Consider the following 26,609-nt stretch of genomic DNA (forward strand, 5'->3'; position numbering starts at 1 on the left):
CTGTCTGTAACTCTAGTTCCAGGGGATCTGACACCCTCATACAGACATGCATGCAGGCAAAACACCAATGCACTAAAACAGAAATAAATAAATCTTAAAAAAAAAAAAAAAAAAAGGTCACCAGAGAGTGGTGGCTCATGCCTGTAATCCCAGCACTTGGGAGGCAGAGGCAGGCAGATCTCTGTGAGTTCAATGGTCTACAGAGTGAGTTCCAGGACAGCCAAAGTTACACAGGGAAACCCCGTCTCAAAAATAAAATAAAATAGATCTGTGCCTGTGAGTTAAACAAATATACAAATTATAAAAGCATTGGCTTATTTCTTGATAGGAAGCTCTAATCCAGGGCCTTGTACAGTCTGAACACAGGCTCTACCACTAATCGGCACATAAACCCATGTTGCTTTTTAATTTAAATTTAATCTGATTTGTTTCCTTAGTCTATTTCAATAAACAAGCCAGCTGTGGTGGCACACACCAGTAATCCAAGTATATCCAAATGATGATCCAAGATATCTCCAGCTTGGAGCTAACCTTGACTACATAGTGAGACCCTGTCTCAAAACAACAGAAACCAACCAATTAGCCTGGGGCTGATAACTCAGCAGTTAGCAGCAACCAGTGCTTTACCAAAGGACCTGACTCAATTCCCAGGACCTGCACAACAGCTTACAACCATCTCACTCCAGGTCCAGGCATTTGATGCCCTCTTCTGGCCTCCAGAGGCACTGCACACATGTGTGCACAGACATAGATGCAGGCAAAACATCCATATACTTAAAATTAAGACCCTGCTGATGACAAGAACTCCTGGGCCAAGCTGGGTGGTGGTGTATACCTTTAATCCCAGCACTCGGGAGGCATAGGCAGGCGGATCTCTGTGAGTTTGAGGCCAGCCTGGTCTACAAGAGCTAGTTCCAGGATAGGCTCCAAAGCTACAGAGAAACCCTGTCTCGAAACAACAAAATAGAATGAAATTTCTTGGTCTTGGAAGCTCTAGAGCTGTGAGGTTAGCGCAAGCAAACCTTAGGACCACAGGAAAGCTGGGAACAGCATGCTGGACATGCTCTCTGTGCAGGTATTGATCATACCCAATATTTGCACTTGATGTGAATATTCATCTTTTGTCATATCATGGGAATTGTAGTTACCTGGTCTAGTATGGACAACCAGAAGTCTCTGGACACATGTCCCTGAGCTCCTGCACACTCCTGGACAGTCATTTGGCCAGTCTGTACTTTTCCAGCAGCACAGAACCCTGGCTAACTTTACCTGCTCTGTGTCAGATCGATTCCGTTTTCCTTCAGTTGGGGCTCCATCACTTCGGATCACTTTGGGCTTCCGTTTTTTGCTGGATTCTGATGACATTGTTGCTCTTCCAGGTCAGAGAGCTATTAAGAAGAGAAAGCTTTTAAAGATTTCCCAGAGGGTCTGGATGGATGTCTCAGCAGTTAGGGAGCACTTGTAGCTTTTCCAGAGGACCCTGTTTGACTCCCAGAACCTAGCCGACAGTTCATAACCATCTAGAACTACTGTTCCAGGGCACCCAACGCCCTCTGACCTCTGCAAATACCAACTGCATATGTGGTGCACAGATATACATGTTGGCAAAACATATACACTTAGAAAGTGATAACTGAAAAATATATTGCACAAAATTTTGAAAGAATTAATAAAACTATTTATTTATTTATTTATTTTTTTTTAGAAAGAAAAGGGCTGGAGATATGGCTCAGTAGTTAAGAGCACTGGCTGCTCTTCCAGAGGATGCATGTTCAATTTCCAGCACCCAAATGGCAGCTCACAACTGTAACTCTAGTACCAGTGAATCCAACACCCTCACACAGACATACATGCAGGCAAAACACATTACATAAAATTAAAAGAAATGAAACATTTTTGAAAAAAGAAATGCCAATGAAAGAGTGGATTCTTAACCAAGACAAATCAGATAGCCAAACTAACCAAAAGAGAGACTCTATCAAACAAAAAGATTTTCCAGAATTCAACTTGGAGACCTTCCCGCCTCAGGTTCAGCAGGGCTGAGATTATAGCTGGGAGTCACCATGCTGTGTTATCTCTTTTTCATTTTCTTTTTCTTTGTTTTTCGAGACAGGGTCTCTCTGTGTAGCCCTGGTTATCCTGGAACTTGCTTTGTAGACCAAGCTGGCCTTGAACTCACAGAGATTCACCTACCTTTGCTTCCCAAGTGCTGGGATTTTTTTTTTTTCGAGACAGGGTTTCTCTGTAGCTTTGGTGCCTGTCCCGGAACTAGCTCTTGTAGACCAGGCTGGCCTCGAACTCCCAGAGATCCGCCTGCCTCTGCCTCCCGAGTGCTGGGATTAAAGGCGTGTGCCACCACGGCCCAGCTTGTGTGTTATCCCTTTTCAACTTTAAAAAGAAAAATTCTGGCCAAGTGTGATGGGTGGACACCTCTAATCCCAGCACTCTGGGGGTGAGGAGCAGAGGCAGACGGATCTTTGTGAGGTTGATGACAGTCTGGTCTACATACTGAGACACTGTCTCAAAAAACAAAAGTCACGAAGACAAATTTTGATTGCTTCAAGTACATCTAGTTTCCTACTCTGTTGTTAGCATTTACAAATGTCAAGGTTCTTATGAGAAATGGATTCTCTCTCAGAGCCCTGGACAGGGAAACTAAGGTAGAATTTATCAATAACCATCTGTTTTCATTATTTATATTTATTATGCAATTCTATCATGATCATAAGACAAGTGCAACCAGTTTCCTGTTTATGGTACACAGACCTCAAGTTTTCTACCAAAGTCAGTTTAAGCTTAGAAAGTGACTGTGAAGTTGAGAATGCAATCCGGCTGGTGGAGTGCTTGCCTAGCCTCCTCAAAGACCTGGATTTGAACTCCTGGACCTGAGAAAACTGTCTGGGACATGCCTGTCAAAACCACTCTGGAGGTAGAGGCTGCAAGATAAGAAGTTCCAGATCATCCTTTGCTATATGGTGGATTAAACGTCAGCAGGGACCACATAATAAAATTCTGTCTCACAGGAAAAAAACGGCGGGAAGATGGCCTGAGAGTGGCATAGCTGTTCACATCAGTAACCACAACACTTGACTGAGGCAGAAGGATCTCCGCGAATGTGAAGCCAGCAGGGGGAGCTACAGGTCAGAAGGGACTCCAGTGACTGCATTTAAAAACTTCATTGAGAAAAGGCAGGTGGTACATCTTACTACTTAGGCCTTTGCAAATGTGACTTGTAAAAAAATCTTGTTTTATTTTTCTTAAGATTAAGATAAATAAAATATTTAGTGAAATAACTAAATTAAGTCCGGCCAGCTAGCTAGGAAACAGAGGGGATTTTAGGGGGGAAAAGCCCAGCCTCCCTCCCCTCCTAACGTACGCATTTTGTTTTTATTGCTGTTAGCCTTTACGCTGCAGCAATAAATGCGTTAATCTTTCTTCACTACGACTCCCTGCAGGCGTACGCAGCGTTAAGTGAAGAGAGCGACGGTCTCTCAGAAGGGCCTCAGGGCGGCTGCGAGTGACAGTTCATCAAGCGGCGGCTCATCTGACAAAAGCCACAAAGGTGGCATCGAAAACCTGGGAAATCCCACCGTCACACCGGAGTGCTTCCCCTCACACACACGCAAAAGAACCATAAGGAAGGTGTTAGCTCCTCCACTGCCTTCAGCACCCCCGGAGACTGAAAGGATGGAGCTCCGGCTAGTTCCCAGGAGGGGAAAACAGCCACGAGCCCCGTAGGTGAGCACCCCAGCCCGGGGAATACGCGTCGTTCCGTCGGCACCTCAGGCCCCGCGCGCCCCGCAACCCCAAACCACAGCACTCGACTCTCGCTCACCACAATGCTCCTCACGCATTCCAGCCAGGCGGCCACTTCCGGCTCACGACTATAGAGAACCGGAACAAAAGAGCTATTGGCCGGAAGTGAGATACAAAGACCAGATGCAGCATGGGAAGCAAGGAAGGGCGGATAAGCGGCCGGGAAACCTTTCTAATCTCCCGTCTGAAACTGGGAAACTGCGGCGAAGAGGACCAAGAGCCTGTGTTCCGTCCCCTCCGCCGACTTACTTGAATTTGCGACATGCTCAAGGAAGCACAGGAATGTCGCTGTGCCATAGCTTGGACCCTAGTGGATTTGCCTCCTCTGTGTGAGACAGGGTCTCATTCTGTAGCACTGGCTGAGCTTTAACGCTGTGCAGTTCAGGCTGATCTCTAACTCACGGAGGTCCGCCTGCCTCGGCCTCACTGGAATTAAAGGCCTGTGTCACCACGCCCGGCTCTAACTTGACTTCTTGACGCTGTCAGAGTCACTACACTACTTAGGCAGGGGCATAATCCCTTGTTACACCTATTCCGCCTTCCACAAAGGAATCACTTTCTTCATGTTAGGTTTGATTTTTCAAAAGACAAAAATCGTCATTCTAATGCAGTATTCAAAAACTTCCCGTGTTTCTTATCCCTGGTATTTTTGGAGTAAATCCTGCTTGTTTGGGGCTTGAAATGTGTATGAATACCGGGTGGAGCAGAAAGTTTCTTCTCTTGCCCTGGGGTGAAGATGAAGATGTCTTCTCTAAGAGATCAAGGGCAAGGTACGCCTCAGCCAACTGGAAGCTTCCCACCTTAAACAACTGCTGAGGTTCCTCGCAGAGGAAGACACCACACAACTTACAGTAAATATTTAATTTGGTTCCATCAACTATCCCAGCACATTTCCCTGGTACAGTAACAAAACCATGCTAAGCTGGGGTTTATGAGGTAAGGGGGTCACTGAGGAGACCCCAGAATCACTGAACCCACTCCACAGGCCTGGTGGTTCTGTAAAACGAGGGTTTGGTTGGTAGATGTCAAGTTGGGAAAGAAATTCAAGACGGGAATATAGGTCTCAAGCTGTATTTTTGCCTGGAGGAAGGAGAAAGTACAGAAGAGCTGGAACACAAATTCCAGTTTTAACCGCTTTATAGGAAAGAATGGCTAAGCCTCTCCATCTGTCTTAGGGCCCTCTCCCTAAGGAGTTCTGTCATCTCTGGTCTCTTCCAATTCTGTTTCAAACCCAAAAGCTGAGTCCTATGTTCCAGCTTCTGGGTTTCTGCTTCAAGTCTGTGTCACGTACCTAAGTCCTCCTCCCTCCCTTCCATCCCTTTCCCAGCCCCTCTCAGAATTCTGGGTCTCCTCCTGACTTTGATAACTTCAGAGTTTATGGCAGTTCCACATTATTAAGGCTCAGACTTGCTTTTTTAACGAGTAGAGACCATGAGGCCATACCTGGTCTGATATCTCGTCACACCCCACCTCTTAACTATGAGTTATGCCACCTGTTAAACTAAGCCATGTCCACAGTGTTAGCTGGGGACTTGACGGCCTGGAGACAAGGAGTCTCAGGGGAACGAGTGAATGGCTAAAAGGTTGCTATTCTTCATTACGGGAATTTGAAGTGTCTTCCGGCCTGGGAGAGAGGTGGGGCAGGTACAGACAGAACTGTAAGTTCTCAGGAAACAGCTTTTCCAAGCTGAACACGACCCAGCAGAATTCTTCCAAAGCTGAGAGAAAACTATGCCGGCAGGCCTAGAAGTTCCTCTGTTCCAGCTTGCTCCAAAGAAGGAAGGGAAGGCGGTGGAGGCAGGGCCAGCCTCACTGGAGAGGAGAAATCTTCAGAGGGATCATGATTCGTGACTCCATGTGTCGAACCAAGGGGACTATGGAGAGAGAAGCAGAGCTTACCGGGTGCCTGAGGCAAGCCAAGTACTCTTGGTTCCAGCCAAAAAACTCTCAAAACCTGTGATTGGAAGAGGTCCCTTCTGACTTCTGAGAATGGTCAAAAGCATAAGGATTTAGGTGGTAATGAGCTGGATATTTTTAGATAATTTTATTCATTTTCTTATGTATGTGGAAAAAAAAACTACCATAGGGCTGAGAGGTAGCTCAGTGGTAGTGCGGCTGCCTAGCATATATGAGCCCTTGGATTCTACCCTCGCTTCCAGAACAAACAAAGCACACTAAGTCAAATAAGATAAAAGCAAGGGCAAGCCACATTAAGGATAACATAGGAAGATTTGAAGAAAATAATTTTGGGGAGGGGGGTCAATGTAGTTTTGAAGCCTGCCCTGGAACTAGCTCTTTAGACCATACTGGCCTCAAATTCAGAGATCCACCTGCCTCTGCCTCCCGAGTGCTAGAATTAAAGGCGTGTGCCACCACTGCCCAGGAGAAAAGTAATTCTAAGGCCTAGGCCGCAGTTCTATGATGAGGGCAATGCTGATGAATATGTATGAGGTCTTGGACTCCACCTCCAGCACCAACAACCAAAGATCAAAGAGAACTGTAGTTGTACACACTGGCAAGGTGAGAGCTGTAAGGGCTGAGGCTTGATTTAGTGCAACTGCCCCTCATACAGCTAGGGAGACCATGCCCATGGGGGTATGGGTGTCAACAGAAAGTCCCCAGGAGGTCAGATTTTTTTTAAAAAGAAATTTTACCTATTTTTTTTGTAATGTTTATGTCTCTATGTGGGTTCAAAAAATTTGCTGCATATTTTGATGGTAGATCAGGGCAAAGAACTTCCCTGCAGAGACAGCATCTGCATTATCATCTGACGAGGAACAGCTGCTTCTGTGAGGGGCACAGCTGACCCAGGGGCATATCTCACATAGGGCTCACCTGCCTGTGTGAGTCCTAAAGCCTCAGGGCGGATTGTATTACGTGGAATGTGTACCCCACTAACAAAGACAAAAGCCTACTAATGCATGTCAAAGTAAGTTCCTACTTGGGCACAGTGGTATATGCCTGCAATCCCAGCAACTTGGAAGACTGAGAAGAAGGTCCACGTAGGATGAGCCTGGGCAACACAGCAAGGTAATGCAAAAGGCAATAGAAAAGGTTGGGTGGACAATAGTGCACAACAGAACAAAGAAAGCAGTGTGTTCCCACACTGGAGGTAACCAAGGGATTGCAGCCGCCTGCAGAGATTTGCATCCTCTGATCTCCCAGCAGACCCACCTGCAGAGTAGGCACCCACCTGCAGAGCAGATGCCCACCTGCAGAGCAGACCACCTGCAGAGCAGACACCCACCTGCAGAGCAGACCACCTGCAGAGTAGATACCCACCTGTGTAGTAGACATTTTCATCCCAGCCCCTCTTCCTCCAGGCCGCATTTCGAGTCTCCTCCCGAGACTGCAGATCTTTGTAGGCTGTGAGAAAGGCACAGGTTCATTCCTCAGAGAATCTGATCCCTTCCTCAGTGCAGGGACCCTTCCATTGCTCCAAACCCTGCCCTACTATCTCTTCATCCCTAGGTACCCCTCCTTAGACTGTCAATAAACACGGCTGTCAATATCATCCAGTTCCATATACTAAAATGATTAATTTCAACCGGGCAGTAGTGGCACACGCATGTACAAAGGCCCTGTGGTAGGGATTAAGGATTTTAAAGCATATATGTATGCTGGCAACTCCTTTCTATTTCCACTCTCAAACTCTCCTGTGAACTCCTATATCTGGTGCCCATGTGACATTTCTAGTTGGGAGCATCTGTATTTTGTAATTTTTATTGCATTTATTTATTTATTCAGAGTGAGGAATATATGGTGATCAGGAGATAAGTTTCAGGAGTCAGATCACTCCTGCCATGAGGGTCCTGGGAATCAAATTCAGGTTGTCAGGCTTGGCGGCAAATGCCTTTACCACCATTTGACTGGCCCAACACCGGCATCCTAAATATAACACTCCCAGAAACCACAGTTACACTTCAATCCCATGACCTAGCTGCTCCCCCTGACCTCCTTGTCTTAGAAAAGGACATACAGCTGCTCAGGGAAGAATCTGAATGCTCTCCTTTCTCCTCCAGCAGTTCATCTCAAGTCCCACTGATTCAATCTTTAGACCAATTCATCTGTCTGAGCACACCACTGCCACGACCTGAAGCCAGCCCGTGCCTACCTGGTGCACTAAAGCAAGCACCTTCCCATGCCCAGTTTCCAACATTGCTTCCCCGCCAGGCACTCTTGGAAAGGAGCGTGGCAGCTTCAGAACTGAGATGCTGCTGCTGCCTCCACCCACCACATCCATGATAAACCCCAGCTTTTATTTATTTTTATTTTATTTTATCTATCATCCATGATAAATTCCCATGGCCTTCAAGGCCCAGCCTGATCTGGTGGCTGTCCTCCTCCATCCATCCCATACACATACTCTCTTCCCAGTTCCCTCCAAGCCCTCCTCCTTTCCACTCAGTGAAGGCCTCTCACATGCTACTCCTGCTGCTGCGACTCCCCCAGCAATTCATAGCTGGCTTCCTCGCCGTCAGTTCAGGACTCGTATTTTACCCTCCAGAAGCACCTTGTCTATCCAAGCCACTAAGGTCCCTGTGCTTCTTTCTTTCTTTCTTTTTTAATTTTTTTGTTTTGTTTTGTTTGTTTGGTTTTGGTTTTTCGAGACAGGGTTTCCCTGTAGCTTTGGAGTCTGTCCTGGAACTCACTTTGTAAATCAGTCTGGCCTCAAACTCACAGAGATCAGCCAGCCTCTGCCTCCTGAGTGCTGGGATTAAAGGCATGTGCCGCCACTACCGCCCGGTTCCCTGTGCTTCTTTCTGCTGTCGCCCCCTGCCTAGTCTCCTGCAGCATCTGTCATCATGTGAAATTGGGCCCTTTTTCTAGTTTGTCTGAGGCTGCATCTCCCTCAGCTAGGATGTAAGAGCAATAGGAACACAAACGCATCCACATGTTTTACGAGTGACAGGGGACAAACAGGGGCCCCTTGAGTGTCTCCAACCTACCCCATAGGTGGTGCACAACGTAGAGCTCTCCTATTTGTGAAAAGAAGCCTCCCACTGCCTCCTGGTTCTCTTGACGGTACTTGATGGCCCGAGCCCTGGAGACAGCAGAGAACATGGGACAGAGGCCCAGCCAATGGTCCCTTAAGGTGGGCCAGGCTGATTCATTGGCCACACTCTATGGGCGGGATCAAAGTGGGGCCCAGGGCATGGATTCTGGAGGTGCAGCCACTGACTGGTTGGCAGCACTTTCCTCTACAGAATCTGCACTGTGCAGGTGGCTCCTTCTCTGAGATCTGGGAGGAACAGAGCATGCTGGGTTCCCTGTAACATGCCCTGAAAGAGCCCACTGGGAGCCAAATGGGGCAGGACAGCAGGGACCACCACATTCCCAAAACGAGTGCTCCCACTTACCAGTTGTTTCCCCACTCAATCATGGTTCCTGGCTGAAAGAGATGCAGAGGAGAAGGAAGTGAGCACCACCTTGGACTCCCAACATCACAGGGGCAGGGATGGGAAACTAGCCTGATTCACACCTGGTGTGCAGCAACGCATAGGAATGCACATACCTCTCTCTGCTCTGAGCTCATAAGGAGGGAGGAGCATCAGGCCCTCCTAACCTGAGCTCTTGCAAAGCAACACAACAGAGGGAAGAAAGCAAGCAGGAGGGGCTCTGTTGGAAGCCAGGTACCTTGAGCTTGTATGTCCTCAGTTCATAGATGTTGGGGCCAGCTCTGGGCTGTGGTTCATTCCAGAAGCTGAATTCCAGAAGCAACTGGTTTCTCCTGGACAGCAGCATCTTGCTCCGTTCCTTTCGGAACTCCAGGTACTCCTGAATGTAAGGCATTGTAGGCACAGTAGCCAAGGGGGTTATGCTACCCTGTCAGTGTGCTCTGTGGGTTAGAGGAATCTCCCACACTTCCCTCCACACAGGGCTGGGCTGGAAGACACATGCACACAGGATGCTGGGATACCTTGTTGTTTTTTAGCTTGTTCATGCAGTCCATGAGGGCTGGATAGCCACCTGAGAACCGCCATAGGTGCACTGTTGGGGATAGGATACAGGTCAAGGGGATACCAAGAGCCTGCCTGACTAACCAGCACCAAGGCTGGACTGTGTACGTAGCAACAGAGCAGGGGTCTCCTGGTGCCCTTTGTCTTGGTGAAGAGTAGCACTGGGTGGGGGGTGACCTTAGATGCAAGCCCAGGAGACCACTAGCGTTGTTCTGCTTGGGTATTATTCTTTGACCCCTCTAGGACTCAATGTCCTCATCCACAAAATCCCACCATTTCTAAAATAGCAACAACAAGAGGATTAGATGAGGATAGGGGGTAGCTACTGATAAAACACATGCTTGGCCCTCAGAAGGACCTGGGTTTCATCTACAGCATCACAAACAAAACCAAACAAAAGGTGATCTGAGTGTCTTCCATCCTAGGAACACCAGGAAACACAGGGCTGAACAGAACACTCCAAGCTGATGCTGTAGCTCAGCGGTAGAGCACTTGTCTAATAGTAGGTGTTGGGGATTATCATTTTAAAGTGCACTACTTTCGCTTATGCTGTGGAACATTGTTTAAGGATGTAAAGATGTGTTGCTTTTGTTTATGTTGTATTTGTTTACTCTGTGAAGCGGTGATTTTTTTTGCCTGTCTAAAACACCTGATGGTCTAACAAAAAGCTGAATGGCTAACAGCGAGGCAGGAGAAAGGATAGGCAGGTCTGGCAGGCAGAGAGAATAAACCGGAGAAACAAGAAGGCTGAAAGAGGAGGAGGAAAGAGAATGAGGAGGATGTCAGGGATCAGTACACGGTCAGCCATGGAGTAAAGCAAGAAACACAGAAGTAAGGAAAGGTAAAGGCCCAGAGGCAAAAGGTAGACAGGCTAATTCAAGATAAGAAAAGCTGGCTAGAGACAAGCCAAGCTAAGGCCAGGCATTCATAAGTAATAAAAAGCTTCTGTGATGTGATTTATTTGGGAGCTGGGTAACAGGTTCTTCAAAAGAGCCCATAAGGGTCCAAAGAGGAAAACAACCAACAGCAGGAGACTTAAGTTCCATTTCTAGCACTGCAAAACACAACCAACCAATTACAGAACAAGAATGTTCCAAGGCAGTGAACTTAAGAGAAAAATAAAAATAAAAACTGCAGCTATGTCTGGAGACAGGGACACATAGTTCCAGCCACTTGGGAAGCTGATGCAGGATGATGCCTTGAGCCAATATCTGGGTAACAGAGGGAGACCTCACCTTCTGAAGGGAGGAGGCAGGCTGGGGCTATAGATCAACTAGTAGCCTGCACAAAGCCCTGGGATCAAATTCCCATAAAACTGGGCTGGTGACACACATTTGGATGGGGACAGGAGGATCAGAAGGTTCGAGGTCAGCCTGAGCTGTGTAAAAAGGGGTGGAGGAAAGAAGGTAAGGGTGGGAAAGGACTGGGATACCCGAATACACCAGCCTGTGGTTAGGGGTAGGAGGATACACACAGAGATGCCAACATACACATGACCTCCATACACATACCACCCACACAGAACAGGTAATTACAGAACTCTTTGTACAGACTTCCTATTTTATTTCTTGAGTCAGGGTCTCTATGAGGCCCCACTGACCTGAACTTGATATGTAGACTAAGCTGGCCCTGGACTTACGGTGAACCTCCTGCTTCTACTTCCCAAGAACTGGGATTACAAATGTGTACACACACTAGGTTTACAGGTTGTTTTTTATTAGACACACATTTATCAGGATTGAGACAGGTTGTCTTATGGGGTGATGAGCTCCATTGCTGGGCGTATGCTGGGAAGCTCAGAGGATTGTCTGCGATGGCTGTGGCACTCGGGAAATGTTCACAGCTGTCTACCAATGGCAGATTCCATGGATAACCTGAATGCAGCAAAGATGACTGAGGAACTGTGAAGTTTTTGATTGTTTTGGTTAAGTTTGGGTTTAATTTTTTAGACATAGTCTCATTCTGTAGACCTGGCTGGTGTGGCTCTCACTCTGTAGACCAGAGCATCCTCAAATTCACAGTAATCCTTCTGCTTCAGTCTCCTAAATCCTAGGATTACAGGAGTCAGTCGGCATGAGCTTTTAAAACAACAGTTTTTTTTCAAGATTAAGTTCATGAGTATGAGCGCTTTGCTTGAATGCATGTGTGTGTACCGTGTGTGTACCGTGTGTGTCTGGTGTCCATGGAGCTCAGAAGACGTGTAGATTCCCCAGAACTGGGATTACGGATGGTTGTGTAATAGCTGGATTTTAGAAATTGAATTCAGGTCCTCTGCAAGTACAAAAAGTGCTCTGAGGCTGGGCGGTGGTGGCGCACGCCTTTAATTCCAGCACTCGGGAGGCAGAGGCAGGCGGATCTCTGGGAGTTCGAGGCCAGCCTGGTCTACAAGAGCTAGTTCCGGGACAGGCACCAAAGCTACAGAGAAACCCTATCTCGAAAAACCAAAAAAAAAAAAAAAAAAAAGGGCTCTGAACTGATTAGACACCCCTCCAGGCCACAGCATTAAGTTTTTGAAAATAAGTTTTCAAAGGACTATTTACTTTTGAATTTTATGAGTATAGGTGTTTGGCTTACATGCATGTCTGTACACCATGTACATGCACGCCTGTGGAGGCCGGCAGAGGGTGTGAGATTCCCCTGTCACTGAAGTTACAGACACTTGTAAGCCACTATGTATGTGCTGGGAATGGAACCTGAGTCCTCTGGAAGAACAGCCAGTGTTCTTAACCCCTGAGCCATTGCTTTAGCCTACCCTATTCCCCAGCATGAAATGTTTTAAAGAGAGGAAATATTTATATTGAGTACTAAGTACTACAAAAAGACATAGCCCTAGCCGGGCAGTGGTGGCGCACGCCTTTAATCCCAGCACTCGGGAGGCAGAGGCAGGTGGATCTCTGTGAGTTCAAGACCAGCTTGGTCTACAAGAGCTAGTTCCAGGACAGGCTCCAAAGCCACAGAGAACCCTGTCTCGAAACAAAACAAAAACAAAACAAAACAAAAAAAAAAAAGAGAGAGAGAGACATAGCCCTGATCCCAAAACTCACTACGCATACGAGAAGGCAAGAAAGTATTTCGGTAGCTACAGGGAGGATACATGATCAGGGAATGAAGAGGTGAAGGTCAGAGCCAGGGATAGAGCCTGACCCAACAAGGATAGTACCTGATCCAGCAAAAAATGCAAAGAATCCAGTTTTTCAGAAGGATGCCATGTCTACACCAAAATATAAAACAGTAAGACAGGCAAGGGCTCGGCAACCAAAACTTCTTGCTACATAAGCCAGACAATCAGGGCTTGATCCCAGTATGGAAGCATACACATGCACGGCTGAAATCCAGCCTGGAGTGCACACAGTGCACACAGAAACAAAGGGGACCCTGCCTCAACAAGGTGCAGAAAAGAACATTGTCAGCTGACATCCACAGGCACGCCACAGCACATGCACACCATGTATACACACGCACCAAATAAAGAAATTTGAAAATAACTTTAAAAGACAAGCACATATAAGCCAAGTGTGATGGCATATGCCTTTAATCCCAGCACTTGAGAGGGAGACGGAGTTCTATGAGTTCGACGCTAGCCCGGTCTACTCTGTCTTGAAAAACCAAAACCAAAAAAATAAAAAGCCAAGTGATCAGATCATTTCAGCACTCAGGAGGCTGAGGCAGGAAGAGTATGCCCTAGAGGCCAGTCTGGACTACACAGTGAGTCCCCATCTCAACAAAACAAAAAACAGATAAATCAATCCAAGTAAAGCAGGCAAGGGAGAAAAAAATGCTTCAGTTCAGTCACCAGAATGGCAAGTAGAGCCGTTCTGTCCTGGCTGACGAATCACAGGCCGGCAGCACAGTGAGCAGAGGGGGTAGTGAAGTGGGGCTGTGGACTGGGCAAGGACAGACTCGTGGTCCCCACGGGCTGCTTGAGAGCACGGAGGAGCCACAAGAGGTTGAGTAGGGCAATGGGGTGTGAGAAAAACACACTTCCCCATACCCCCAGAGACCTTGCGGAGAGAGGAGGGCAGTCAGACATGGCAGCTGTTGGAGACAGGGGCTGGGTGGCAATGGTGGCACAAGGGAAGCTCACCTGCCTGGTCCTGCTCCCCGTACCACGTGTTCCAGTTGCCCACAAGCGAGCAGGGGTAGTCCTCATCCAGGTGCAGCTTAGGCAGCACAGCCTCCCTGTGGGAGGGGCACAAGAAAGAGCAGGGCTTGTACTGACCACTAAGGGCCGGGAGGTAAAGGTTCCAACTCGGGCCCTGGAGCTAAGTTTGTCTCCTCTCTAAGAAACATAGGTGGGGAAGACATCCTTAAGGCTTCCAGCTCTAGAATCCACACCTCTTGACTTCGGCAGGAGAATGAAGCAGAGAATGATTTAAGGGTTTCTTGGGGAAAGAGGGTTCTACCCCTACCTCCCAACAGTGGCTAGGAACAGTAGAGGGAGGACTCACGTCAGACTGTTGTAGGCATCCAGACATTCGGGCTTCACATTGTGAACTGCAACACAGGACAGAGATCAGAAGTGAATGCATGCGGTACTCACACACGCTTCTATGTATGTGTCCGGGTGAGCAGGTCCCAAATCTGGCCAAGGCTCTCAGGACAGCATCCGGGATCCTCATCCTCTCATCTCCAGGATCCCAGCTCTTTACCCCGAACCCACCCACAAAAGAGAAACCTGAGGTGCAGCTAGCCAGCTTAGCAGCTACTCACACTGGATCTTGTAGAGATTACTAGTCTCCTTTTTGGACAGCAGAGTGGAGTGGGCGTCCTTCCGAGGATCCACCTTGTGAACAAAGAGGGAGCGGAACCAGCTGCCTTCGCTGTCCTTGGAATAGAAGCTGCAGAACAGAGAGGTTGAGAGGGCCACGTGGGGACACGGGAGCCCTAGCCATCCCCCTGCGCTGGTGTGCTGCTCCTTGACCCAATGACCTACATACATTTCTGAAGACGGCCATGGAATCCCTCAGCAGTTAGAGTGCAGTGTCATCACTTGGGCAGACGGTGCCTTCTAGAGATTGCAGCTGCTCAGTCTGCATCTGTATCCTTGCAGGGCCCAGGAGACCAGGAGAGAATTTGTGCCTCCCATCTCTCTCCCTTCACTCCCTGCCCAGGGGTTCTCCAGCCACACATCACAATCTATTGCTAAGAGGAGCAACCCCCAAACTCACCATGCCTGATGCCCACCAGATGGGACCCTTGTGATGACAAAGACCCTGGCCCACCTAAGGCAAACAATCACTCTACTCCCCTGTGAGCAGTCAAAATTCTTCCTTTTGCCCTTCTGAGTTCTATGATACAATCTTACAAGTTCCTTCTTCCTGTTCCCCAAGGTCCTACAGGACTTCTGTAGCAGCATCAGCTTTTCCTGCATCACCAAGCCCTTTTCTCTGTACACAGATAAGAGAGAACAGAATTCCCAGGAATTCTGAACTCAAATCCTGGGGCCCTCGGGGAGCCTAGCCGTTGACCCTTCCAAGTCATTAGCCCCCGTGGCATGGGACAGCTGTCACCCTTGTGGCTGGAAAGGACTCCAAATTAACCCTGGACCAGTATGACAGTTTATATGTTCCATCAGGTCAATGTCAGTTCAAGAGCCCTCTATTGGATCTCAGAGTCAACAAATACCCAACCTTTGCACAAACTCCAGAACTTACCACAAAATTTATTGCCAGATCCTCACCTTGAGCCCCCTTACAACACCCCCACCCCAGACTACCTGGCTCATAGGTGTTGACAGCTTCTTGGTGGCAGGACGGAGCTGAACAGAGGCCCTAAAATCTGGACTTTTTCTGGGTGATAACCTCAAAGGCAGAACTGCGTTCACCAAGGGCAGAAATGTAATTTCTTTTTCATGTAATGTATGTGTACACAGTCATCTGGAAAGGAAGGGGTCTCATCGCTGCCCATGTTGCCCTGATTAGACGTGACTCAGAGATTCTGACCCTACTAGAAGCCACCAGGCTTCTAACTCAAGTGCCCATTATTCGTTGCCAGGCCCACTCTGACAGTTCTTAGGATAACAACCAAGCTGACCAACAGCCTTCCCCTCCACTCCCCAATCCCGCTCTTCCACGTTCTCAGGAAACGCAACTAAGCCTCACCACTTTCCCCTAGAATAATGGCCACAGATAAAATATTCCCAGCATTCTTAATGCAATGGAAGAAGCAAATTCTGTAAGCAGAAGGGAATGAGGAAGGGAGAGCCTATCAGGCTGCCACCCACTGTTCTCTAGAACATATCCTTGCTTTGCCCCTCCCCCCTCTCGCCCCATGCCTACAGTCTGAAAATGCTCAGCTTTCCTTTTCAAGATTAAGAATTAAATGAAAGCATCAAAATTATGGTATGATTTCCATGCTTGTTTGGCAACCCTCTATCATCAGAAAAGGCTGAAATGGTTAATCTAGTTCTAAAACACTATCCTGAAATAAGTATTTATGGATGTGGTCTATTCCTGAAATTTTCCACTTCTTTTTCCTTGGTGTGTTTTTGTTTTTTTTTTTTTGACACAGGATCTCTGTGAAACCGTCCTGGCTGTCCTGGAACTCACAGACATCCGCCTGCCTCTGCCTCCCAAGTGCACCACCACTACTTGACTCCATTTCATATCTTCTGACAAGAGTTGCTAGCAGATAACTAAAACTACAGGAAGTAAAACATGAGCAAAGGGTGTGATATCTAATCGCCATTGTTCACCTGACTGGGTTTGGGATAACCTAGGAGACACACCTCTGGTCTTGTCTGTGAGGTGTTTCTGGCAGTTTAACTGAGAAGACTCACCCCACTCAGTGACTAGAGACCTAGACTGAATAAAAGAGGAAACGGGGGAGGTGGAAAGCCTATGAGCCCTTGAATTCATCTCTCCTGCTTCCTGACTACAGATACAACACAAGCAGCCACATCAGGCTCTGGCCGCTTTTGTGGACTGTTCACTCAAACACAGTCAGCCCTTCTCTCTTGAGCTGCTCCTTGTCAGGAATCTATCTGGTCATGGGAAAAGTAGCCGACAGCAATGAGGACTCTGCTGCTTACCTGGGAGAGGGAAGATGGTTAGCGTTTCATAAACCGAGAATGCTGGCTTAAACACGTCTAACACCATGGGCTCCTTCAGTTATTGTACATGTATTATGTATTTGTTCACAGCAAAGAGCAAAAGGACAAGTGTCCTTAGGTGGGATGCATGGTGACTTAGGGTGCCTGAGCCAGGCTCTGGGAACTTCACCGCAGGAGCTCCATGAAGCCATGCAACCCTTAGAGTGTGGGTACTACTACTGCCACCTTCAGGATGGAGGAGAAGCTCACAGTTCAAGGAACTTGCCAAGGGAATATGGAAAATCAGAGAACAGCACTTTCCTTGACAACCAGTCCCTCAGGCGGGACACCGAAGGGCATGGCCTTTGCTCTGAATGGTGTGACTGACTCCCCAGGAGGAGGTGGTGACAGGCAGGAAAGTGGCTCTATTTGCCCACCAAGACCTTTGCTCCAGAGCTAGGCTCTCAGTAACTCATTAACATCACTAATGGCCAAGGTAAATATCCAGTGGCCAGCCCGGAAAAGCAAGCCCAAGGGCTTCAAGACTGGGCAGGGGAGGTCCCTGGAGCTTTGATGCCTTCCCTCTTCTCCAGCCATTCTATTTCTGCAGGTCTGCTTCCCCATGTGTTGAGTAAGCAAAACACAGCAGCTCACCCAGCTAGGCCTTTTCTTTTACATTAATTTTTATTTCATTTTATGTATACAGATATTTCACCTACATGTTTGTCTGTGCACCACTTCCATGTTGGCTCCTTGGGGGCCAGGAGATGATATCAGATCCCCTGGAACTAGAGTTATAGACAGCGGTGGACCACTATGTGGATGCTGGGAATTAAACCCAGTTCTCTGGAGGAATAGCCAGTGCTCTTAACTGCTAAGTCAGCTCTCCAACCCTAGTTGTTGGAAATGTTGTATTATATAAGTAAAAATCTAATAAGGGACTTGTTCAGACCCAGAGAGTTTCTCCATTTCAAGCCAACACCCTCAAGCATATTTTTTAAGGATGTATTAATTTAATGTGTGTGAATGTTACCTGGATGTATGTATGTACACCACATGTGTGCCAGAAAAGAGCATTAGATCCCTAGGAACTGGAGTTACAGATGGCTGGGAGCCACTGTGTGGGTGCTGGGAACTGAACCCCGGTCCTCTACAAGAGCAGCAGCAAGCAAGTGCTCTTAACCACTGAACCATCTCTCCAGCCCCAAAGTACACATTTTTAAGAGTTCAAATTTTACTTTTCTAGTGAATTCCTGATGTTCTGCTACCCTTGCCCTGCCCAGTCTTTCTCACTTTGCTCCCTTGTTTTGTTCTATGCAGTGGTTCTCAACTTTCCTAACGCTGCGACCCTTTAATACAGTTCTACATGTTGTGGTGACCTCAGCCATAAAATTATTATTTTTTTGTTGTTGTTTTTTTTTTTTTTTTTGGTTTTTTTCGAGACAGGGTTTCTCTGTGGCTTTGGAGCCTGTCCTGGAACTAGCTCTGTAGACCAGGCTGGTCTCGAACTCACAGAGATCCGCCTGCCTCTGCCTCCCGAGTGCTGGGATTGAAGGCATGCGCCACCATCGCCCGGCGATAAAATTATTTTTGTTGCTACTTCATAACTTTAATTTTGATATTGTCGGGCTGGAGAGATGGCTCAGCGGTTAAGAGCATTGCCTGCTCTTCCAAAGGTCCTGAGTTCAATTCCAGTAACCACATGGTGGCTCACAACCATCTGTAATGCCCTCTTCTGCTCTGCAGGCACACACACAGACAGAACATTGTATATGTAAGAAATAAATAAATATTTTTAAAAAAATTTGATATTGTTATGAATCTTAATGTAAATATCTAATATACAGGATATCTGGTATGCAACCCTTATGAAAAGGTCATTCGACCACCAAAGGGGTTATAACCCCCAGGTCAAGAACTGCAGGAACATCTAAAACCCTACACCTGAGCTAGGCATACAGATCCATGGGAGAGGGCTGGAGAGATGGCTCAGAGGTTAAGAGCACTGGCTGCACTTCCAAAGGTCCTGAGTTCAATTCCCAGCAACCAATGGTGGCTCACAACCATCTGTAATGAAATATGCAGGCAGACCACTGTATATTTAATAAATAAATAAATCTTTTTAAAAAAAAGAAAAAAAAGATCCACGGGAGAATATATATCTGCCTACCTAGCATGCATGACACCCTGTGTTCGATCTCCAGCACTGAAAAAAAAGAAAAGAAAAAGAATCACGTACCAAAACCAAAAAAACCTCTGTTTGATTATTACATCTTATTTATTTATTATTTGTTTCCTCACCAGATGCAGCCTCACAAGGGTGGATCTGGTATGTTCGGCTGTGTTTCCAGTAACCGGAGCAAGGCTAACACACAGCACAAACTCAATCTATGTTTGGGAAATAAATGAATGGGGCATAGATGCAAACAGATAGACAGACAGATGGCCAGACAGAGACTAAAGCCTGAAAGTAAAGAGAAGCCCTGACCCAGAATGTGGACTCAGACTCGGGGACCTTTCCATTCCAACCATCACAGCAGAATTAGTGCTCAGAGACTAAAACCTTGTCAGTATCTCTGGACAAACCCAGGTTCTAATGCTAGCCGAGCTTCACCATTCTCATCTATAGAACAGGGGACAGAGCAATGGCACTGTGGAGAAAAGGCCTACGGTAACATCGCTACTTCTAACTTCCTAATGGATTTCCTTGTTCCCATTTCCTCCTTTTCTTAACCTTTATAAAGCATTTTGTTCCTGTAGGGCTAGAACAGAACCCAGGGCCTGGCATATACGAAGCAAGCACTCCACCTCCGACCTACACCCCTTTCTTTAAAACACCATTTGTGGCCAGGTGGTGGTGGCACACACCTTTAATCCCAGCATTCGGGAAGCAGAGACAGGTGGATCTCTGTGAGTTCGAGGCCAGCCTGGTCTACAGAGTGAGTTACAGGACAGCTAGAGCTGTTACACAGACACCTATCTTGGAAAAACTAACAAACAAACAAAAGCATCATTCGTGTGTGTATGCAAACATCTGCACTAGAGACTGGTGTCAGGTATCTTCTCTACTACTCTCCACCTTAAGTTTTTGCAACAGTGTCTCTGGAGCTCATCAATGTGGCAAGACAATCTGGTCAACAAGCTTAGGGAACCTTCTGTCTTTTCCTCCCAGCGCTGGAATTACAGGGACTCCTCACAGCTGGCATTTGTTTGTTTGGAAACAGGGTTTCTCTGTGTAGCCCTGGCTGTCCTGGAACTCACTTTGTAGACCAGGATGACCTCAACTCAGAGATCTGCCTGCCTCTGCCTCTGGAGTGCTGGGATCAAAGCCGGTCGTGCACCACCACCGCTCGGCCAAGTCTGGCTTTTTACATGGATGCTGGAGATCTGAACTCAAGTTCTCATGTTTACACGGCAAGCATTTACAGACTTAGCTATCTCCCCAACCATAAAAGCTTTTTTCTCCCCCCCTCCCCCACAAGACAGGGTTTCTCTGTGTAGCTTTGGAGCCTGTTCTGGAACTTGCTCTGTAAGTCCAGACTGGCTTCGAACTCACAGAGATCCACCTGCCTCTGCCTCCCCAGTGCTGGGATTAAAGGTGTGCGCCACCACCACCCAGCCCATAGAGTCTTATTTTTCTCTACCTGGCGCCCACAAAGCAAAGTCCAAATATCTCTGAGTCCCTATTTGCGATTCTAGCTCCCTTTTAAATTTGGTAATTCTGGAGCTAGGTTTGCCTACTACAGCATTCTCAGACTAACACTATCAGCACAGCTTAAGAACTTACTCAGAAAGCTCAGGCTCCCCCATAGACTGCTGCACAAAAACTCAGGGGATGGGATTATGAGGCAGGCCTAGCAATTTAACTTTTTTGGGGGTGGGGCAGGGTCCCATTATTCACCCTAGGCTAGCCTGGAACTGCCTACACAGCACAGGCTGGCTTCAAACTGGTGATCCAATTTTTTAATTCTAGCCTGGAGGTGCTAGAATTACATGCATGCACCATGCATGGCTACCGTCTGCATTTTAGAGTGTGAGTGTGTGTTCCTGGTATTATCACATCTGTGCACACAAGCAAAGAGCATCTGGTTCCTCCTCTATTCCTTTGGGACAGGGTCTCTACTTGAACTGAACTGGGAGCTTGCCCTTTTTCCTCCCTTAGGCTAACAGCCAGCAAGCCCCAATGATCATCCTATCTCTGTCCACTAGAGTACCAGGGCTATAGGCACATGAGACGACACCCAGCTTGTCACATGGGTGTGGAATCCAATCTGGGTCTCACGGTGACACAGAAAGCACTGCTAACTGCCACCATCTCACCAACCCAATCCCACCAACCCAATCCGAGCTTTCAAAGTCAACAAAGGCCAGATTAGGTGAAGCATGCCTATAATATTTCAAGGTCATCCTCAGGCACATAGTAAATTTGGGCTATATGAGACCTTATCTCCAAGAAAAAACAAACAACAAACAAAAAACCCTAAAGATGCAGGCATAATGGCAAACATCTCTTTTTTTGTTTTTTGTTTTTTTTTTTTGGTTTTTGAGGTTTTTTTTGTTTTTCAAGACAGGGTTTCTCTGTGGTTTTGGAGCCTGTCCTGGAACTAGCTCTTGTAGACCAGGCTGGTCTCGAACTCACAGCGATCCACCTGCCTCTGCCTCCCGAGTGCTGGGATTAAAGGCGTGTGCCACCATCGCCCGGTCCAAACATCTTTTTTTTGTTTTTTGTTTTTTTGTTTTGTTATTTTGTTTTTTGTTTTTATTTTTCAAGACAGGATTCTCTGTGTAACAGTCCTGGCTGTCCTAGAAGTCACTCTGTAGATCAGGCTGGCCTCTGGTGTGCGCCACCACTGCTCAGCTAGTGGCAAACATCTTTAATCCCAACCTTTATGAGTTTAAGGCTAGCTTGATCTACATAGCAAGTTTCAGGACAGCTCAGGGTTTGGTTCCCAGCACCCATACCTGGCGGCTCACAACCACCTCCAGCCCCAGAGAACCCAGCTCCAAGGAACCTGATGCACCCCTCTGGCCTATCTGGCCCACACTCAGATGCACATATATACACACATAATAAATGATGAAAACAGGCTGGGCTTGGTGACATACACCTTAAATCCCAACACTCAGGAGGCAGAAGCTGGTAGATCTTTGTGAGGTCTATAGAGGAAATTCCAGGCCACCCAGAGTTACAGAGTTAGACCTTGTATCAAAAACACAAAACAAGGGCCAGAGAGATGTCTCAGCCATTAACAGCAACGACTGCTATTACAGCAGACCTGAGTTTGGTTCCCAGCACCACCTGGCACCTCACAACAGCCTGCAACTCCAGTGTCAGTAGAAGACATAAAAAGTCAAGCAACCAAACACATAAATAAAGCAAACAAAATTTTTTTAATCTTAAAACAAAAATGCTAACCAAATAAATAACAAGAGCCTACATCGCTAGGAATGGTAGCAGCCACCTGTGGTCCCCCAGTACTCAGAGGGCTGAAACAGGATGATTCCAAGTTTATCTTAGAGCTGGGCTACACACGGAGTGGCCAGCTCGGGCAACCGTCGTGGGACTAGGTCTCAAACGCAATGTTAAAGGACGAGGAATGCAGCATTGTGGTAGAACACTTGCCTGGCATTCACAAGGCCGTAAGTTCAACCCCAGTCCTGAGAAGAATCAAAGGGAGCTGCCCCAGCGACCAGTCCAGCCCTGTACCGTGGGACTCGCCCACAGTTTCACCTCGGCTCTTTCATTAGGTTTCACACAGCCCCGCCTTTTCCCACAGCTATACAGCGAGCCGCAGACTATCTCCCTTCCACTCCCCGTGTGACCTAGCACAGTGCTTCTGCCACAACAGCTCAGAAATTATTCCACCTAGACAAGAACATTTCCATCTCCTGAGGCAATGGAATCATAGACGGCCGTTCACACTTCCATCTCCCGAGGCTACAGTACCGTAGACGTCACATTCACACTGGCAATGGGTGGAAGTCAATGGCCTGATGCCTTTCAAGTGTGAAGGCTCGAGAACCTCGGAACTTTCTAGACTGGGATGCTCAGCTCTCTAGGTCCTGAACATCTTCTCAATTGGAGCTGGCTGCCACACTTCTCCTTAACAAGAGAGAGAGGTGTTCCGGCTGTGAGAACCGAAGTTTGGGGCTGCGGGTATAGCTCAGTGGAAGAGTGCTTGCCTAGCACACATGAGGTCCTGTGTTCAGGCCCCAGTGTCACAGGGGGAACACATCATAAACACACAAAAACAAGCAGAACCACCATGATACTAAAGACTTGTTGGTAACAAGATTAGTGTAGGAGTAACACGAACTTCTCTCTTTCTTTCTTTCTTTCTTTCTTTCTTTCTTTCTTTCTTTCTTTCTTTTTTCTTTCAAAAGAATCTTGTTATATATCCCAGACTTAGCTTCTAACTCATGATCCCCCTGCCTCAGTCTACCAGTGAAATGAGTACAAGTATGCACCCTGGATAATAGCATTGTATACTGAGCAGCTACTACATACTACAAGTTAATCCTCACAGTACATTTATTTGTAACTTATTAATTCTTTGAGAATTTTGGACAGTGTGTTCTAATTATATTCACCCCTCCTTTTACAGTAAAATTTTAAACAATGAGGGGCCAGCAAGCTGGCTCACCAAGTGAAGCGCTTGCCATGCTGTGTCTTTACCACAGTCTTTGGTAGAACTGCCAGTCCCAAGAGTAACTCCAGAAAGATAGGGAGCAGGCTGAAGATCAGCAAGAAGAGGTGGTCTCGGGTCTCAATATGGGGCCAGGGCAAATAATAATAATAATAATAAACAATGCAAATCATTAAGGGTAAGCATCATAGGTAAATGCTGCGTGTCTTCATAGCTCACAGCAGGGATTACCATGCCCACTGTAACAGAAAGACACTAAAGCTCACCAAGAATCATCCAGGATTGCCACATTAGAAGCAGCAGGTGCCTCTAACCCCTCCCCCATCCCGTTGTGACCTATGGGTGTTTGCCACACTAAAGATCCTACCACTGTTCCTTTCTCAACCTCAGTATCTCCATTCATCTGGAAAACATGGTCTCCTAAAGATGACCTTCTGCCAGGCGATGGTGGCACATGCCTTTAATCCCAGCACTCAGGAGACAGAGGTAGGTAAATGTCTGTGAATTCAAGGCCAGCCTGGTCTACAGAGTGAGTTCCAGGACAGCCAGGGCTACACAGAGTAACCCTGTCTCGTAAAAACAAAAAAACAAAGATGATCTTGTGACTGGATATGGCTTGGTGGTTAAGAGAACACAAAGCTGCTCTTGTAGAGGACCTGAGAGTCGGTTCCCAGCGCCATATCAGTAGGGCGGCTCACAACTGCCTGGAACTCCAGTTCCAAGGGATTTAGCTCCTTTTTCTAGCTCAATAGCACCTGCATTCCTGTGCACGTTCTCATTCTCTCTCCTTTATAGAAAAAAAACCAGATGATCTTGGGCCAGTGAGATGTAAAGGCATCTGCTGCCAAGACTGAAACCTGAGTTAGATCCCTGGGAGCCACACGTGCCATAAAATAGATACGCATGTGCGTAAGCACACACACAGACACACACATGAATACAAGTGTTCATTTGCACATCCACACAAAATAATTTTTAGATTATGTTATGCATGAGTGTTTTGTACACCCATGAAGGCCCAAAGAGGGTGTCAGATCCCTTGGAAATGGAGTTTCAGACAACTGTAAGTGGTCTCATGTGTGAGCCGTGAATCAACCTAGGTATGCAGAAAGAGCAACCAGTGCTGCACCATCTCTCTAGTCTCCAAAAGAATTGGTTTTTATTTGCTTTGTAAGACATGGTCTCTCTATGTAGTCCTATCTGTCCTGGAGCTGGATATGTAGACCAGGCTGGCCTTCAACTCAGAGATCCGCCTGCTTCTGCCACCTGAGTGCTGGTATTAAAGGCGTGCGCCACCACCATCAGGCTCAAACTAATTTTTTAGTGTAAGAAGATTATTTTTCTGGATATCCTTTCAACTCTCACAATGACAGAAATTGCTTGAGGCCCAGGCTTGGGCAACGGGTAACACAAACATGGCTTCTTCAGTTCTCAACAATCCAATGAGGTCTAGAGACAGTATGGTTTCAAAGAAAGAGCACCAGCCTAGCGCACCTGAGCTCCTGGATTCTTTTCCCAGACACACAAAACAATCCTGTCAGACAAGTCCTGTTTCCTCCTTCTATCCAAGGTCATCCCTCCACAAAAGGTTGTTTACAAGGTACAACCCAGGCTTTTTCCCAATGTCGGCTTCCCCTCTTTATCCAGTATTGGACGGACCCAAGTCCAACTCCGATATCTCCGCTTTCCAAAAGTTCCCGTGCACAGTGATCTAATGGGGGACTCTATGGCTTCACTCCTGGGCTGGGGCAGGAGGAGCGCGAATTCCTTTCCACAGGTGTGAGGACAGATGTTTTCTCTTCTATAGCAAATGTTCTTTGAGCTTACCCTGTCCTCAAACCTGTGAGGGTGCGGGGCTGTGGAAACAGGAGACCGACTAGGGAAGGACAGGTTAGCACCGGGTCAGAAGTGCTCCGGGTGATAAATTCAGAGATAGGGTTAGTTAGCACAGGGCATAGCGTGGAGGAGGGAGGAGCAGCCCAGAGCCAGTCAGGGGCAGCCAAGCCCTACAGCCAGAGCCTAGCCTCTCTTCACCAGCGGTGGTGCAAAGTGCAGGGTGCATCATGAGACCTGGGTCCTACCTCCAGAGCAGCCTCCTCACAGCTCGCAGACTGACCTTGACCAACTCCCACCCCCTTCTGTCGACCCACTGTACAGTGCATGGTGAGGGACCACTTTGGGAATTCCCACTGTACCCTAGTCCTCTCTTTCCTCCTTCAACTTCCTGAGGGAGGAGCTGCCTGGCCCAGAAGCCCCCAGCGCGTGCTAAATCACAAAGGACGGACTAGAGAGCTGCTACCACTGTCCTCTGCTTTCGCTCCCCCACTCCCCGCTCCAGTGCTCAAGACCTGTCCCTCCCACTCACCTCATTTTTTATTCTCAGCCCAGACCCAGCTCCTAAACAGGACAAAGAACCTGCCCGGCAAGGCATGATAATGCACGCCAGTAATATCTAGGAGGCCGAGGCAAGAGGATTCCGAGTTCGAATCACAAGTAGTGTGAACCTGCTTAAAAAATAAAACCCTACCCGTATCTCTTCACCTCCCTCATTCTCAGACTCTCCTCAGGCCTTCATTCTGGCAGCTCCTCCTCTAACCCCTGAATTCTAAACCCAAGAGTCTGCTCTTCATTCCAGCCCCCTCCCCTGCCCCTGTTCCGGGCACGCGGTCGGCCCCGTCGGTCTCTCACCGCACAGCAGCCGCAGCCGCGAGATCCCCAGCTCGGGGTCCCTGCTTCCCCAGCAGCCGCCGTACCGCTGCAGAGATGATGCACAACCGCGGAGCCATGTTGGACCAGAGCAGGTCGCAGGAAGGCCACGCCCCAACCCGGTGTAGGGGGCGGGGCTAGAGAAAGCCACGCCTCCGCCTCGCCAGCCTACCTTTCAAGAACAGCCAGATGGGAACCCTCCAAATCCGTTGCCACACCTCGGAGCTGCTGGAGCTCTGCAGCTAACTGGCTCCGTTTCCTTGAACAGCCCTTTCCCCACTCTGTACCTTAGAATTAACCTCGGTAAATGCGGGCGTCGAACAATAAGTTCTGGACATTCGGAGGACACACCAAAGACGGTCTGCATACCCCAAAATTGTATACAAGTTTTGTGTGCCTGTCAGTTCCCTTCCTACTAGGGTACTGGGGGGTGGAACCCCTACAGGACTT

General features: G+C 47.6%; 2 protein-coding genes across 3 annotated transcripts in view; both read right to left on the bottom strand.

Moving 5' to 3' along the window:
- Thoc5 (THO complex subunit 5) overlaps positions 1-3,878 on the bottom strand; it is a 36,064-nt gene extending 32,186 nt beyond the window's left edge. For both annotated transcript variants that reach the window (XM_057772925.1, XM_057772924.1), the window contains exons 1-2: positions 3,836-3,878; positions 1,270-1,388 (exon numbers count right to left, since the gene is read on the bottom strand). In XM_057772925.1, coding sequence (XP_057628908.1) covers positions 1,270-1,365 — 96 coding nt within the window. In that variant the 5' untranslated portion in view covers positions 1,366-1,388; positions 3,836-3,878. The remainder of the gene's footprint in view (positions 1-1,269; positions 1,389-3,835) is intronic.
- Positions 3,879-4,871: 993 nt separating this feature from the next.
- Nipsnap1 (nipsnap homolog 1) lies at positions 4,872-26,270 on the bottom strand. The gene is made up of 10 exons (XM_057772079.1): positions 26,142-26,270; positions 14,487-14,614; positions 14,225-14,270; positions 13,861-13,955; positions 9,737-9,807; positions 9,454-9,594; positions 9,177-9,208; positions 8,766-8,860; positions 7,099-7,182; positions 4,872-5,690 (listed from the first exon to the last, which is right to left on the bottom strand). The coding sequence occupies exons 1-10, from the start codon at positions 26,237-26,239 to the stop codon at positions 5,626-5,628; spliced, it is 855 nt and encodes a 284-aa protein (XP_057628062.1). The 5' UTR covers positions 26,240-26,270; the 3' UTR covers positions 4,872-5,625.
- Between the last annotated feature and the right edge of the window lie 339 nt (positions 26,271-26,609).

Source organism: Chionomys nivalis, chromosome 6 (assembly GCF_950005125.1).
Source record: "Chionomys nivalis chromosome 6, mChiNiv1.1, whole genome shotgun sequence".
NCBI lineage: Eukaryota > Metazoa > Chordata > Mammalia > Rodentia > Cricetidae > Chionomys > Chionomys nivalis.